The sequence below is a fragment of the Ammospiza caudacuta genome, chromosome 10 (assembly GCF_027887145.1).
Source record: "Ammospiza caudacuta isolate bAmmCau1 chromosome 10, bAmmCau1.pri, whole genome shotgun sequence".
Lineage (NCBI taxonomy): Eukaryota > Metazoa > Chordata > Aves > Passeriformes > Passerellidae > Ammospiza > Ammospiza caudacuta.
In genome coordinates, this window is record NC_080602.1 from 24520256 (window position 1) to 24538067 (window position 17812).

The 17812-nt window shown below is 39.2% G+C and overlaps 1 protein-coding gene across 1 annotated transcript in view; it reads right to left on the bottom strand.

Moving 5' to 3' along the window:
* The window catches only part of LOC131561722 (protein FAM169B-like), a 39574-nt gene that overhangs the window by 16542 nt on the left and 5220 nt on the right, over positions 1-17812 (bottom strand). The window contains exons 2-5 of the mRNA XM_058811094.1: positions 11217-11350; positions 8458-8557; positions 2371-2456; positions 663-837 (exon numbers count right to left, since the gene is read on the bottom strand). Coding sequence (XP_058667077.1) covers positions 663-837; positions 2371-2456; positions 8458-8557; positions 11217-11350 — 495 coding nt within the window. The remainder of the gene's footprint in view (positions 1-662; positions 838-2370; positions 2457-8457; positions 8558-11216; positions 11351-17812) is intronic.

Genomic DNA, 17812 nt, shown 5'->3' on the forward strand with positions numbered 1-17812 from the left:
CTTCCACTCCAGACTGGTTGACAGCAATTATTTGCATTAATACAGACTCTGTGTTTAATAAGACCTTTACTAAAGTTAATAAAGTATCCCTAAAGAATTAAAACACATTTTCTTTTCTATGCTACTTAATCAATTAATTATGAAATCAATTAATCATCATCCTTTAAACTGGGAGTACCACAACTGCATAAAGCATTCCAGGAGTGATCTAGTGCACACACTTTCCTCTACACAACCCAGCCACGGCTCCTCATGCATCCAAAGATCCTTCCTCTTCTTGCCACCACCAACTCCCAATATGTTTATCCACTGGGAACTGCACTCCTTTTTCAGGTATCATTCTTTCCAGGATGCAGTTCTCCATCCTGTGGATAGGCCCTACATTCTTTGTTCCTAGATGTACAACCTCCTACTTGGCTGCATTAAGCACCTTTTATTGGAGTACTCAGATCAGAACGGGGCTTGGAACTATCATGTTTAAATGAAAATAACATGGATGGCGTCCAAATTCTGGGAAGGTTTGTTCCCCAGATTAATTCTGAGGGAGATTTCATATAAAAATGTAAATGAGAGCCAGGATTATTTATACTGAAAGATAAACAAAAGGATTACATTTCTAGCTATTAGGAACCAGTGGAAATGTGTCTCTAAAATGACCTTACCTTTCATCTTGACCGAGTAAAAGGCAGCAGCCTCGCCGTTCCTCCAGAGTATCTTGGCACGCTCGGTGGCAGAGTGAGGTAGAAAGAATGCATCATTAGCTGAACTCCCTTCCAGCATTCCAAAAATAATGCAGTTCAGAACAAACAGGACAATCCTTTCTCTAAATGTCTGGACCTAAGAGAACAAACAAAAACAGACCAAAGAAAAATGAGGCAGAGAATAGTATTTTGCATCTCATAAAAGGTTTCAAAATCAAAAGAGGCTGGGAAGGAGGAGGTCAGGAAACACATACACTTAATTTGGGGAAAATACCTCCTGAGTTGGTTCAGCTACAACAACAAAAACAGTTTTTCCTAGTGTTTCACCCTCTATCCAGTGGGCATAGAATAATTTAGTACCTATTTATAAAGCTTGACATATCTCTTGTTGTCAAAGAGAGGAATGCTAAAGCAGCAGAAGTATCTTGATTGCAGTCACAGATTTGGAACCAGGATGAAGGCAATCTAATCCTGCTCAAAAGTGAAATGAAGATTGGACTCACACTGTGGGCTTGGTCACCTCTCCCCTATTACCTGTGTTGCCACAGCATCGAAGAATTTCATGGGCCAGCACCTTACTGAGTTAGACACTGTACAAAACAGAGAATGGTCTGTCCCAACCAGCTGTAATCTAGGTGCAACATGAACAATTATTCTGTGCTGAATTCTTAGGAGACAACTGACAGGACAGGGAGATGAAGGAATCTAAAGGAACAAGATTATATTGATCATTAAGGTAAAAACTGCTGCGAAGCTTCATATGAATGCTGAAAAAGAAATTAGTTTCAACATATAGCGGCAATTTACCTTTCAGCAATGAGCTAGAGGGGGTAAGATTTCTATTTTCAGACATTATTTTCATTCTCTGTTGATACAGAGATGCTTGAAAGCCTGAAGGCCTGTGTCCCTGCTCCAGGTTCTATCTTGCAAGGATTGGTATCTCAAAATCCCTCCAGTTCAGTTACCCATAAAAAGCCTACTTAATTCTGCAAATAATTAAACACTATGGATGACAGGAAAAAATTATAAAGGAATGGAATCATTAAGGACCAAAAATACTGAGAGTTATGTAGGAAAAAAACCTGACTTAACCTCATGACAACACAGCTCATATGCAGCAGGCATCTGACTTTTTCGTTGCAAACAGACTCCAGGCTACCCAAATCTTTCCAATTATGAAAAAGTCGTTCTATCTTACCAAGATAATTTATTTTGAAAAAGACTTACGGATATATAAATGACTAAATAGAAACCATTTCATAAAATGAATACAATATAAACATTATCCAAGGGGAAAAAATCATTACTAGCTAGATAAGACATTGTTCCAAAGGGTAGTAACACCTCCCACCAGACAGTTAATGTGAGAAATTATTGCTAATGTAGTAATTCAATTTATGATTACTCCTTTAGGAGGCAGTGAAGGTAAACTAAAAACCAAAAGAAAACAAATCCCACAGATGAATCATAAGCTGCATGCACAGAATTGTTTAGAGAGGGCTAATGTGCTTGTCACTGTGTCCTGGAGACGTGAAGCACTTGGTGAGCCACAGAGCCCAGACCCCACAGGTTCAGAGCAGGAGCTGCTGGAGACCAAAGACAATTCCATATAATTGCTCTGGCTGGGAAGCTCCAGGGTAAAGGCAACTGTTCAAAATAGCATCCTCACCAAAATGAGCCCATCTCGAGCAGGATCAGCTGTCTTCACAACATCTTCCACAGGCCACCAGCGCTGGCTCAAATAAACTGCCAAAACTACAGAAACAAAAACAGGGGAGCACGTTACCCACAAATACAAAGCAGGTTCTCTATTTTTCCACAGGCAGCCTCAGACCTACTTCTCCCTCCAGCTGACTCCAGCCTGTTCTGCTGTGAGACAGAAGAACAACAATTGTATTTCAATTTCACCTCCACGTCCCTTGATATCCAATTTCCAGTACTGCACGAGGCATCAAGTGAAGGTAATTTTTCTCAGGAATTGATGTGACTTTGGTGTGACAGCCTGTGTTCCATGTGAATAAAGCACTTCCTGCTTAATACTAAGTTCAGTAGCAGAGTAGGTTTGAGTGGCATCTGGGACAGTGGAGCTACCTGGATAAAGGTTACAGTTTTCAAGTTTCTTTCAAACTTTCCTCTACCTACACATATATATTTGCATATATTTGAGTGCACATATTTGCACTCATGCAAGTCAAACATGAAAATTCTCATATCTGCTTATCAAACAGCTTTTCAGCTCTCTCTGTGATTGAATTTCTATCTATGGGTAGCTTTAGAGTACAGACTCCTAAATCTCTGCATGGACAGATATTTTCTGAGGTTCAAATGCACACTGAGAGGTTCCTATCAACAAAAGACAGACATAGACATGCATAATAAGATACACTTTTGCTTCAGGGCAAAGTGTATCAGCAACCCACGTAAGTCAAGTCCTCATGTAGGTGTGATGTAAAACTTGCACCCCACTTCTTCCCATCCTTCCTCAATTTTTCACATTTGCAGGAACAAGTATTTAAACCCTACTCCTACATGTTCATCTACAGAATTCATTGCCTGCCAATAGATTTACAAGGAAAAGACTTGAAGCAGCAACAATGACACTGAAATTACTTCCAAGCCTTGTTCAGAAAGAAAAGTTTTGACATGGGGTCATTTCAAAGGATAGAGAATGAGGATTTAGATGAGGTTTTGGAATAAACACAGAAATCTGGTCATTTATGACCACAAACACATCCAACAGCAAATATTTCAGCCAAAAGAATTCTTAGTATCCATGTACTGGTGACATTCACCTAAAGTACATGGCCATGATTTTAGGATTGCTCAAGAACACCAAATAGGGCACCTACCATGTCCATTTTTATATAGAAAGATAGAATATAATAGAGGACGAATGTTGCAAAGAACAGCACAGAGTTCACATGTTTGAGTCCTAAAAGAGTGCTCCAACAACTGGCTCTAACCTACCCAGCTAGGGACAAATATAAGAAAGTTCAAAACCATCTGTGAGTTAGAAACAAATTCACATACAAGGAAATGAAATGACTTTAAGGACAGGATTCATCATTTACCTGTTTTAGCCTCAGGTTATATGATTGTCACTGATGCACACAGGTTAATTTCCCTTTTTGCTTCAGCCTCTATCACTCCTGCTGGTTTTAAGGCTGGAGATTCAGCTTAGCTAACTTATATTTCCAATAAATTATTAAAGCATGCACCAAAAAGCATTACACTTTGTGTGCTGGGTTAACAAGGAAGAAGTATTGCACGCAAGGGCAGATGCCTGTTTATAGCAGCAGACTCAATTCATTAAATATTATGCACTTACTTGCATGGGATTTTCATACTCTTCCTGTGATGGATTCAATCTGTTCCCTCAAACCCTTCCCTCTGCTTTCAAATGCAGCAGCCACTGCTCCATTACACATCCATGAAACATGCAGCTACAAAGGGAGCTGAGTCACACAAAGGGGACATAATGGGCCAAATGCTGACTTTAATAAGAGCTGCAAAGAGGTTTGGCACACAGTTCAGACATACAAGACACATAGTAAAGGTCAAAAAAGTTTTTAAAAGCTTTGAGGAAAACAGGAAGATGCATAACCATGTTGGAAGGAGTTGCTTTTATAGAACATTTACTGTGCTATTCAATAATTTAAATGTGTGGAAGGGAACACTAGTTGACATAGCAACTGTCACATCACATTACTTGAGCAACCTTATCTATATGGATGCCTTCCTTGAAGGAAAAAACATTTCTCCAGATTTCACACAAACATATGTACTTTGCTTTTTGTTATCATTTTTCAAGTCAACATCTGGTCCACAGTTAAATCCATCCATGCTTCCCCATACTCTCATTTTCATTTTATAATCAACTTTGAGGAACACTACTTCAAATGCAAACATGATTTGTGAGACCACATGTTCCCTCTCTCTCCCTTCCCAGTCTTGTTATCCTTCCCAAAACATTCAGTCAAGTTCACCTGATCACAGGAGATGGAGTTACTGCCAGCACACATCCCCTGCACCCTGTGAATCGGGATGTGACTGCAGTGACCTTGCAGCTGCAAAACCTGATGTGCTTGATTGTGCAGCTGCAAGCCCAGGTGAAATGCATTTCAGGTCACAATTAATGGGGTTTGCACATGCTCAGGTGGGTGGCTTGCCCTGTAAGCACCAGCTTGCTAAACCTCAGTACTTTCATCACCTGCACTCAGACAAACACAGAGTGTTGCAAGAAGCTGACAGGCAGTGGAGCACAGGATTCCACAGCACAGGGTGTTTGAAATCCAGGACTGAACTGAATTAGGCACCAAGCATAATGCAATTGTGATTATGAAATGTCTACTTTTGCTGGGCAAACATGGATCCCTTCCCAACTCAGGCCTGGATTATATTTTTACTTCCTAGGCTATGCTGGCCAAATGTTCCCACACTGGTGTTTAAATGACTATTTAAATGAAATGTGCACATCAGGATTCTACACACAGAGCAAAGAAGAAAAAATAAAGCAACATCCAGCTTGGCTCTTCTTTTTCCCCTGCCTTATCTGAATTGCTGAAAGACATCCCTTGGTTACAAACTAAATAAAGGTGATGTTACATATGAGAGATGTAATTAGAGTTAATAAATATCTAAGATAAAGTAGTGGCACTTTCTGTCATCTTTAAAGCCATCTTTACCTTAATCCTGTCACTCTTTCAGATTGCTGACACACTTAAAGAGGTCACTTTTGTAAGACTTCCACTGTGGAAATACTCTGATACTGGAGCAAGGTCAGGAATCCTACTCTGAACTGCATTCTGCAGCACTGACATACCCTGAACTAGCTGGGTTCCACAGTTCCCTGTCTTTAAAATGGAATAAGAGCATTTCTCACTCTTTTCTAGGAATTTTATCAAAATAAATATATTAAAGTTTGGGAGGCAGGCAGATTCCTGCTGGAATGGCAGCCATTCAAGTTTCTCAGATAGATTGTTCCTGCAACCAGTTACATTTTCTTCTACTATTCAGGCTTCACTCAGCGATTTGTTGCAAATGTCTTGTGATAAATGTTCCAAGGCATCTCACAGTTATTGTGAATTATTACATGCAGCATACAGAAAATGCCACAATAAGGTATGTTTATTTAGTGTTATAAAGATGTTAATCACCCATGTTATGCTCTGTAAGCCCTTACAATGCAATTTACATTCTCATAAAAATATCTGTACAGATATACTAACAGAACACAACACTCAGCCCATCAAAAATAAATTTAAAATGCTTCCAACCACGACCAAGTCCTACAGAAAAGCTGCCATACTAATTTTCTCTTTGAAATATGCAGATCATTTCAAACCACAAGCTATTCATCGCTTCTGGACAACCCATCTTATAAAGATCATCAGAAATAAATCTCAGTGGTGGAATCCACCCCTCTTTAAACCAAATTCTCAAGAATTAAATACAATCAAACAGAAACACAGTATCTGGGGACAACCAGGAAATTTGCTTCTAAGAGTGCTCCTGCTGTGGATGAAAACTAAAATGCAGAGGTAGAGGACAGGTAGAGGAAGAGAAGATATTAACCACAGCAAGATTGTTTCCCTCTTCCATCTGGATGAAACTTGTTTCACAAGAAAAGTGTAAAGCTCAAGTCAGGAAAAGAAAATGATGTAACTTGTTAAATGGTTTCATTTTCTGCCCTTAAAGTCAAATGTCCTTAAAGTAACAAAGACTAAGTTAAAATATATTGCCTTTCTCGGAAGGAATTGGTTCTGAATTAATTTGAGCTGTTCACTGGTCAGAACAAAAGGTCATGTAGGTGAGCAAATCCAGGTGGAGTTTCCCCATTAGCACAGTCTGCCACCCTAAGAGTCAATTCCAAATCTGCTGAGCTGTTGGAAAAAAATTAGGACAAAATACTTCAAATGTATATACCCATCTGTATAGGTATGCACACACATCCCAGCAGGCTTTAAAGAACTAATGAAAATTTTTTAACACTCATCTGAAAAATAAAATCACATCAGTCAAACCTGATGTGAGCAGGACGACTGATCATATGTTTATAGTATATAAAATCTAGAAACAAAGAACTTCCAGAAAATCCTTTAAATCACACTTTTGGAAGGAAATATCAAAAGCCAGGTGATGTAGCAGGCTTAGAGATCTCTCTGTTCCTCTGACTCTGGACTGGTAACTTGAGCTGAAATTTTGCAAGGAGGGGTCACAGCAGTCAGGCTGTTGTTTATAATATAATAAGGTATTTATTCTGTAGGTTTAAGCTTTTAATGAAGATAGCTATCAGGTAATTTAGGCTCCAATTGGACTTGTTTGACTTGTTCCTGTGAGAAATCATTTTTCCTTGTGTGCTTGTATCTCATTAATACTTCTTGTTCCTAATATTAAATGAGATCATTTAACAGAAGAGCTGTGCTAAATGCACTTTCACCTGCATCTATTTAGTAATCCTTTGTTTCTGCACTGTAGTTACAGATCCCAATTCCTCTTGTGAAGCCTAAACTAACTCAGTGCTGTTTTCAGCCATGTTCCTTTGAACATGAGTCAGGAGATGAGCACAACTGCACCAAGAGCCAGTCTGGCCTCTGGTGTAGATGCTTCTCCCCTTTATCACACCAGTGTGTTTCTCTCTTCAGAAAAACATTAATGGAATACATAAATTAGTGTCAGAAGAGTAATTCCACATCAATAGCTTTAGAGGGACCAGGAAGTCTTTTTGACTACAGCTGGAACTTGGAAAGGTCTCCCACCTTGTCCTGTGAAGCACAGCCCATTAGCAAAGGCCCAGCTGAAATCCTGTGCAGAAGGAGCTGGGAAACTGCAGAGTTCACCTCTAACCACAGGTGATCTTAATCTGCTTTTTGTTCTTCTGAAGAAATTTCCCTGGTCACAGGGTAGGACTGAACAATGAACACTTACACTAACAGAACCTGTTCTAGGAGTGCAAGATCATTACCTGCCACATTTGGAACTGAACAGAGGATTTTGCTCTGCCTTTGCTGTATTATTAAGAATACTGGCTATTAAAGCCTTTCAGGTATAATTTATAGCTTGTCCTTTTAAAAAAAGGACACTCTTAATGACAGATGTCGTTAGCTGGCTGCCACATTTGGAAGCTGGAAGTTTAGCAGGTTTCATGTGTTCTGTATTTCCTAAGTGACACAGTGAGTCAATATAAAAGTTCATGTCCTCGTTGCAGATATTCCAAAAAGCCCATTGCTTCACAACAACACCAACACTCCTCACCTAATCTACACACCAGTTGATAGTCCTCACACACCAGTACTGGAAATAAAAGTCAATTAAACCTAGGACTGAAAAAAATATTATAAAACAAAACAAAAAGATAATATTAATAAGAATCAGTAAGAAGCAATACAATTTCATACCTGTATTTTATTGTTTAAGGATTTCAGGATTCTATCCAAACCATATTGTGTTTAAATTTCACATCATTCTGAATTAGAAAAATATTATCCTGTTGAATAAATTCAGAAAGAATAACAGATTTACACAAGGAGATTTTTCAGCTATCAGCAGAGAATTTATGCATAGAATTTAAAAGCCCTGATTATCAATTCTTCCATCTAATCAGCAGCCCACTGACAAAAATCCTTGACAGATAAACTGAAACCACTTCATATTCAAAACAAAACCCAGAATATTTAAATACATAAACAAACAGACCATCTTAAAGGTAAAGAAATTACAACTACTCAAATTTCAAAATATTGTGACCAATTCTAACCTGTCTTTTTATCCTTTGGATCAGTTAACAGCAACAGTTTGCAAGTAGGATTATTTCGGTAGAGAGGGACAAAAGACACACAGGAATCTTCAAGTTTAACCTAAAAAACAAACAAGCCCTGTAGCTCTTTGTACTGCAAAGCTCACAACAAGTACTTCACGTATCAGATGCACTTATGACATGTTTTGCTGACATGCATGGTACAAGCTTAGCACAACACCCTCTCAATCCTCAACTTCAAGGCACTGAAATACATATAATATTCTAATATTATCCATAAGGAAAGTTAATTTTTAAAAACTCAAGCTACTGAAGTTAGTGAAGACCTTAATGCTGACTTGTCCTGGTTACCACATAACCTGGCTTTGAGCACTGTCACACGCAGACAAATGGTGTTATGAAAGACCAGACACATCAAATGAAAACAAATACAACTTGCACTTCTTACAGCATCCTCCAGCTGAGTATTTGTGGTGTTTTGCAAACAATGAATTAAGCCTCAGGGTACAGGGAGTATCAAAGCATTAGGGCAGTGCCTGGGCAGTTTATCTTCCAGGCACAGCGAGGGTAGATAATTGGCACAAGGTGGTTAAGCTGAAGGCAAAGCTAAAATCAAAATGCAGCTCTCAAGCTTCTGCTCTTAGACTAAACTTTTAAATGATGTGACACAAACACAAAATTACTGTGCTCAAACAGCTCTATATGCATAGAAATGACGATTTCCATATGAATATTGCAAATGCTGTCATGTAAGTTTAGGTACAGGCGAAGAGCGTGCATGACTTAGCACAGTATGTACTGTACTTTCCAAAATCTGGTCCATTGTGTATGTGTGGGTGTGCCTCTCTCTCTAATTGCACCCATTTGTCAGTTTGCTATGAAACTCAAATCAGTCACGTGTTACATTTAATATTTCTTGGTACATGGAAGAAATATGAATATGGATTATTCTGGATAACAACTCTAAGCTGAAACCAGCGTTCAGTAGTTGATGAGTGCCAGAATCCTGGAAGCATCTATGCAAACACTGGACTCCAAGAAAAAAAAAACCCAACAACTTGAAAACTTGAAATCTGTATTCATGAGCTTGCCTAAATCTGGGGATTCAGTTGTTCTTTGCATGCTTCAAACATAACAGCATCAATGTCATTACAGCACGTGGGAGCATTTCCATAATGAAGAGGCCAGGACTACTTCCAATACTGCCATGATTGTTATTTTGTTTGATAAGGTAATGTGCACTTTCACAGGTGTTAAGAGCAGCATGAGCCAAGCACAGCTTTGTGTGTGGCTGCTGCCAGCCTGTGGGGCTCTCATCCTGACTTGCAGTAATCCTTGCTATTTGTGGCCTGAATGCTTGACCAAGCCATACCAAAAAGAAGTTCTGTGACCCCAGCAAAGGGGCTGACAGCCACTTAACTCCTGCTAAATAATTACTCACTGTTGCCAGTCCTGCCACTTCAAACCTGCTTTAATTCCCATGCAGAAGGGGAAAAAAAATGTTTGGCAATGCAGCCATTATTGAAACACCAAACTCGTCATCCCTCAGGTTCTGGGTCTATAATAGAGACTGTTAACTGGGATGTTCACTGGCAATGGGAGTTTTGCCTTATTACATTTGAATTATTTTAAATTACAAAACATCAACATTCTTTGAGCTATTTATTATAGACTATAAGGAAAAAGACAATACAGCAAGAACACTACCATTACTTATACCCTTGACTGGCTGACTGCAGATTAGATTAGACCTGAATTAAATGAATGCAAAGAGAAGTGTGTTGCTATGAGACTCAAATCAGTCATGTGATATATTTAAGGGCTGGTGACAAGCCACAAAATCAAGACAGTTGTGAATCAAAAGCCAGAAGTTCATCTTTAACTGATCTCAGTGTGTGTGGCTTTTGCAGGAATACACAGAGAACTGCCTGGGATTTTAACCTCCTCCTCCTCCTACTGGAACAGCAAATGAACCTCTGAAAGTACAAGCAGGCATGGAAGGTAAGGACACAGAAGCCCTAAACTGGGGGAATTTTGCATGTTCACTCTGTATTTAGCCCCACAGGCTCCACTAGAGGGCATTAAAAGAGTATTTAAACCCCGTTACATTCCCAGCTCAAAGCCGAAGCTGATCCCACCTGGAACAGCATTTTTCTGGAAACTACGGCATATTATTTTCCTAAATTGCAGAAAAGCTACTCTATTCCAAACATTCATTTTAACTAATCCAATTTCTGCTTTGATAGCACAATAACAGGTACCTCAGCACACTATTTATGATCTACAAAATGCCAGATTCAAAGGTTTCATAGGTTGACTGCAGTAAAAATGTTTAATAGGCCTGTTCAGTCATCTCTATTCCACCCAGGTGTCTTAGGAACAGAATTCCTTTGGGAAAATCCACACTCAAAATTACCAATATAAGTACTGGAAAGGATGGAAACAAAAGAGAGACTGTATCACAATGCCTGTGTAAACTGCACAGCAGAGGCAGAATGCTGAGCAGCACCATGGTGTAAATCTCTCTATAAAATTCGCTTTTGATTCAAGATGCAAAGTTCACCAGAGTACTTCAAACCCTCTTCAACACTCAGACTTGGAGTTTAAGCTTATCTCTCATTTACAGCATGCAAATTGTTTGAAATAATGCAGGATTTACTGATTTTTTCTGCAATCCAGCCATACCAGTTTAGCATACATGAGCACAACCAACAAACTAATCTGCAAGTATCTAACTTGCAGAAACATCAGCCTCCTACCTCTCCTCTTCCAGGGATGGAAAAAACATCAGGAGTGGACAGTGACTTCTTCAAGAGTTTTTCATAGTATGTTTCAGCATCTGCTTGCAGAACCCCTGGATCTCCTGTTATTGTATCAACCAAGTAAAGTCGACCTGTGATTAAAATAAAACACAAGATATTTTTACTTTTTATATTAAATAAGAAACTTAAGTCTTAAAACCTCTCTTTCCCCAGCAGCTGCTTGGTGTGGCTGGGCCCTTAATGATCTCATTAGAGCCTTTTGTATAAGCCTAGTCTAAAATAGTAAGGCTGGTAAAAACCTGCCTGTATGTTATTTTCTGTATGTTATTTACCTCTTGACATGCAACTTTTCAAAGCAGAACCATGACAGCATCAATTCACATTTGTCTCCTTTGAATTCAGCAAGCACAGTCTCAAATTTCTCTAGGTGTAAGAAAAATGCTTTAAAGCTGGAAGAACATTAAAAAAAATTTTCAAAACACAGCCTGAGTTTAGCACTGTCCAAAAATATAACAGGGAAAGAATTCCAAAGCTTCCATGTTTTCTTGGAAGACTGCCCCTTTTTGGGTCAGTCTAGGATCTGTTGTTTGTCATTAACTTTTTCCTTCTCTTTTTTGACTAACATCAGTTGGGCACTTTCACAACAATGAAATAATGTAAAAAATTTACCTACACAAGTCTTTCCAAAATAGAAACATCATCTTTTATGCAACATAATTCTGAATCCATGTGACTCAGTGCTGGAGGGTATTTGTTAATTGCATGCAAACAAAAATTATATATATCTTATGCCTGTAACCTAAATGCAAAGTCCAACTTGGTGTTCCTGAAGGAGCAATAATCTCCTTCTCATCTAACAAACCAGGCTTTCTGGTGGCTCATCACCAAGAAAAAGAACATGACAGGGAATTTGTTAGCAAACCAAATGGTCTCCAGCCACTGTTCTATCACAGGAATAAAATAGCTTCAATTTAAGGGGCTTTCAATCAACAAGCTACACCTGCAACTCTTGTAAGCCCAAGTGAGGACCAAAGGACCAATGCAAGATCTGTCTATACTAAGATTAACAAACCATGAATCATATAGGTACCACATTGAAAGTGATACCTTTCCACATAAAAGCAGGAGTATGGGATTTGTAGTACCAGCTCTGACTATTCACCCATGGTGCCTCCACTGTCTCTCCAGCAGTGATCAGCATCTGATTCCTCAACAAAAGGACAAGAAATTTAAAATGCTTAAAATGCTTGAAACACTATTTTCCTGCCCTTTGCAGGCAACCAGCTTCCATCCTGAGGCTTGCCAGCAGAGCTGTGTACTCAGAATGCTGAAGAGAAGCTGCTCTGTAGATGGGTTTCTAGCATGCTTGTACGTGACAAAATGGGAGAAAAAAGAGCACTGCAGCACTAGCAAGGCAAGTCATATTATAAAATCCCAGGCAGAGCTTAAACACCATTGAGCAAAGAACTTATGTCAGGAGAGAAATTAAAGATTGTTATTCAAAACTTTGGTAATTCACAAAAGCAAATTTACTAGTAAATTAATCCTTTACAAAAGAGCAGCATGTAAGACTTGAGTTTAGCACAAAGAAAAATATTTGCCATGATAATAAATACTGTTCACGAGGTGCTGCTTACAAGGCTCCCTCCTGGCACAGTGCAGCCAATGCAACTTAACAGCACAGCCATGTTCTCTCCTCACTGAACAAAGCAATTGACTTTCTGCTACACAATAGGCTTGTACTCTAAGGTAACAAGGACCACTCCAAGGACAAAATAAGGTCACAGATTAAATAATGAGGCATTAGAAGAAACTTCTGATCAACTTTCCATCAATACAGCTTTGCACAGAAGTAATCTTTTCCTTTAAAAAATGCTTTTAGATTTCCAGTGAACTTGGCTTTCCTGTGCAATACACTGAAAAGGCCCAAGTGAGTTAGGAGCACGTGTTCCTATACAAACAGAACCAAAAAATTTCTTGTGAAGAAGAAAACTGTCAGCAGGGGAGAAAGACTGAGGCTGTTTAAGAATAACATGGAACAGAAGTGTCACCTGAATTTCTTTTTATGTTAACTAATGTGTTTCCCAGTTTTTCCCAGTATAAAGTGACAAAATAACATTTACCCTGCTGTATATGCCCCTTTTACACTTCTTTTGTACACAGGCACAAGAAAAAACCCTCAAAGTCTATCCATAACTATTGTTACTAAGCATTTAACTAAAGCCATAATTATTGCTGGCTAACAGGGTGTTATAAAGGTTGCTAAAACAAATGCAAAGTAACTTTGCTTTAGAATAAAAGTAGTGCTGTTCTCTCAGGAGTACTTCAGTCTGAGGCCCAATCAGCATCTTGGGATACCAAAATTGCAACGTTCCAAGGACAGCCTGTTGACCTAATTGGAATTTCAGGATTTTATTTGAATTTGGTCTTACCTAGCAGCAACAAAAGAGCACATGGAGGCAGCCAGCCTGCCAGGACCTTGCCAGCAGCTCCTGGGACCCGAGGGGCTCCTGCTGCAGCCACAGAGGAGAGACCACAAAGGAAATTTAGAATGAGAGGCCTCCTGCACCAGAGAGACTCCTGGCATTGGGACTGAGCTCTTAAACAGCCAGAGCTGCTCAACAAGGGCAAGGCATCCTCGAGGTGGATGGTGCAGCAGCAATGATGGGAGGGGGTGACAGACAGGTACCAGCCTTTGTCTGCATGGCACCTGCTTTCAGGACAAAGGATGTGGAAGCTTTGCAATTGCACAGGGAAAAATTATCTAGAGGCAAATAAATGAGAAACCCAACGAGCACATTTCCATTTCAGGCGTGCAGAAGAGATTTTAAAGCAAAAACTAGCAGCGCATCTGCTTCTCTCTTTTGTTTCCATGGAGCAGTCTGGGCCACATTCTCAAGCGAGGATGTGCAAGTACATCTCCTCTCACTCTGGTGATCTGTCACCAATTTGCACAAAGAATCTGATTTTTTGAAGTGAAAAGCTACAGCTAAAACCAGCTATAAATATCACCAGGCACTGCCCATACAACTCAGTCATCTTTAGGAGATTCTACCCTCTAAAACCTCAGCCTAAAACGTTGTCCAACTCTGCCAAAAAGAAATAAACCAAAGCCCCTGCTTCAATCTAGACCCCTAAACTCAGCTTTTTCTACTCCCACTGCTATTCTACCCCTTGTCTCCTCCAGAAGAGAGAACCTAATTTCATGGGGGTTTCATCAAGTGGGCAAATATCCTCCTTGAAAGGTAAAAGTCAGAAAAATTTTACTTCACCTAGTACCCAAAAAGATCAATATGTGGGAATCCAGATATATCTCACCAGCACACACATGTTCTGCACCAGGTACATAAATGCAATCACAAAATGGGAGACAATATTCTACCCTAACATAGAATTAATTTTTATGGATTAGAGACAGACCCCCATCACTACAGATTCAGGAAGATTTCATTCTATCAGTTAAAGTAAGCAGGAAATATTTTTCCACGGGCAAAAGAATTTATTCTCAACACAACAGAAAACACATGGAGCATGCAGTCATATGTGAAATTCCAGAAGTGAAACTACAGACTGTTGTAATGTCCAAAGGTAAAGGACATCCTTCCATCTAATCACATACTCTGAAGTATCTGATTTATTCTTGAGCATGAAGCCAATACACAATTTACTAAACAAGAGATATTTCCTAGAACCAGGGAATGGTTTGGGTGGAAAGTGACTGTAAAGATCATCTCATTCCAACCCCCTGCCATGGGCAGTGACATCTTCCACTAAACCCTGTCCAACCTGGCCTTGGACACTTCCAGGGATTGGGGGTATTTGCTTTAATTGTTAAGAATCTTCTCTTCCTGCATTCACTTGTAGGTAATTAATACTGTTCCCTCAAGCCAGCCAAGTTGGTGATGCAGTTTTTTCCCAGACTAGACACACCACTGGCTTGATTAAGATGCACTGAGGTATTGCTGGTCCTTCCAGGAAAGTCAGACTTGTTGAAATGCCCATTTCAGAGTAAGGGCATTTAGGATGCAGCCAGATTGTAAAGCAAAATACATCAACCTCACCGTAGATGAAGCATGAAAAGTGTTATGTCTGAAGTGAATTAATCATTTATCCTACAACTACTTTTTCATGTTCTACAAACACAGAGAAGGATACTACATGCATCCATTAAGAGCTGTATGTTTACAGAAGAGCCATCAGTCACCACAGGACTTGTATCTGAATTTTGTACATTTGGGCAAATTTGTGAATAATTTTACATGTAAAAATATGAAAAATACCTCAGTCAGATTTCTAGTGGTGTAGGAACAAGAGAGATAAAAAGAACTTAACATTTCTAATTTTCAAGTTTCATTATTTTTTAATTCAGTTTTGCCATTTCTAATGCTTGCAATTGCAGCACTGGCTTTGTTTATTGGCTTTATTTTCATGCCAATACATTTCACAATAACAAAAGAGGGGAAAAAAAGAAAGAAAAAGAAAAAAAAACAACTTCAGCAGGTTTTAAGTGTTTCTAATGATGTTCTGAGGGGTTCTGTCCAAGAAATATTTTCCTTTTTTTTCTTTTTATTTCAAAAACCAATCTGCAATATGAGACAAACATGCAGCAAAACAAAATGACAGTATATCAGATCAATATTTAGGAGGGAGTGTTGTAATTAAACCATGCAACTGAGACTAGAAGTCCTAAGATTTATTCTTAACACAGGTGTGTTTTTGTGGCTCCTAACAAATCACTGCATCTTCTGACTGGTTCCTTATCAGTTAAGTGTGTCTTATCTACCACTTCAAAGGGTGTGATGTTTTCCTTATCAGTGCCTCTGAAGCCACTATGTAAAAAGACCAAGAAGTCACATAACATAAATTGTTCTCAGTTCTCCATGGGCTGCCACTGCCATGCAACAGAAGCACACCCAGGACAGTGTCCAGGATTGAATTACTACTTTTTTTTGCCCTTCTGAACCATACACACGTGACTGAAGTGCCGTCTCTCACCCTCTCATAGGAGCAGGATCTCTGTGATGAACAGCAGGGGCTTCACATCAACTCTTCTCCTTCCCTGCCCATGAGCCTGAACAGCTCCAGGCATGTGGTTATCGTTAGACAACCATATTTGTTTAACCTTTCAAAGGAAGGAAGAGGTCTCTGGCACGCTCCCGGGAGTACACGCAGAACCTGACTCCCACATCCTGAATTTAACTGAGCAAATACATGCCAAAAACCCAAATTCTGGTGGGAGTGAAACTGCAGGATCATAACAGCGTGTGGTGGCAGCTGAGCCAGCGGGTGAAAGCCGTGCTGTGGTATCTGTCCAGCACAGCAAGGCAGCTCATCATCCATGAAAACACCACGTGCTGCTCATCATCCATGAAAACAGTGTCCTTCCCACTGCTCTGCTGTCCCCCATTTCCAACAGAACAAGAACTCCTGGAACATTCAGGATGTAGGATTCAGGGTTGTAGGTTTCAATCCCAAACTTCCATTCATGTATCACTTACTATTCTATCACAACTCAAACGGCCAGAAGGGCTTCAGGACACAAACTAATAAAAGTCTGTCTGTAAACAATCTTCAACCGTGGAATTAATAACTTAAGGCAGAGGGGAAAAAATAATCCCAATCCCACTCTCAGTCAAGAAATCTGTTTGATTAAATAGATGAGTTTAGCTATATATTACTACAAATTTTGTCACTCAAGTGGTGGGCAGACCAAATCCCAGGCATTGCAAACACAGGCTGCTATCCCACCAGTCATGCTATTCCCACAAACACATTTTCACTACTGACTTCAGAAAAGAGAAGGAAAAAGCTTTAGGTATATACATGTTTTTAGCTGAACATAGATGAGACAAAGGAAAACACCTTCAGTTTTCACACTCTTCCATAAGCTCTGAAGGCCTTCCAAACCTTTTATTACGAGGTCTATAAAACACATGTTTTTCATTTCCCAAAAACTTAAGGTAATCCACAATTTCTGAAATGGAAAAAAAATAGACGAGGAAATTAAATAATTGATTTAATTATTTAGCTTTTTAAATAAAAAATACTTAGCTAAAACCACATTAATTAAAATATTTTGAAGGCTAGAAAAGCAAGTGCATATTAAGGGGAATCATGTAATGGTGACTGCATACTGAAGGGATATTTCCTCCACTCTAACCTGCACTAGTCCCATAATGAAAGTTCCAGCAAATAGGTTCCAACTATATCTGTTTCTTCTCAGATGGCTCTTTAGCAGTGTTACACTCACAAATATAAATCCACATCCAACTCACAGTACAAATAAACTAAAATACATCTGTGTAAACAGGCTACCCCTGTCCTATTACACACACAATGCACATCTGGACTGGCATGTTTAGCACAAAGCTTTAACCCAATGTAATTGAAAAAAGCTGAGGTATTACAGCCCAGAAACAGACTTCACAAATAAAAACTGCAGCATACTGTTAAACCATGGAAGTGCTACCAGCTATAGCTATGACATATCAGAATTCATACTTCTGCACGTTTAACTTTGTTTTTCACAGAGCTTAGATGTAAAAAAGAAAGAGGCAGCTTACAGAATAATTCAGGGGAAAATGCAGTGCTGG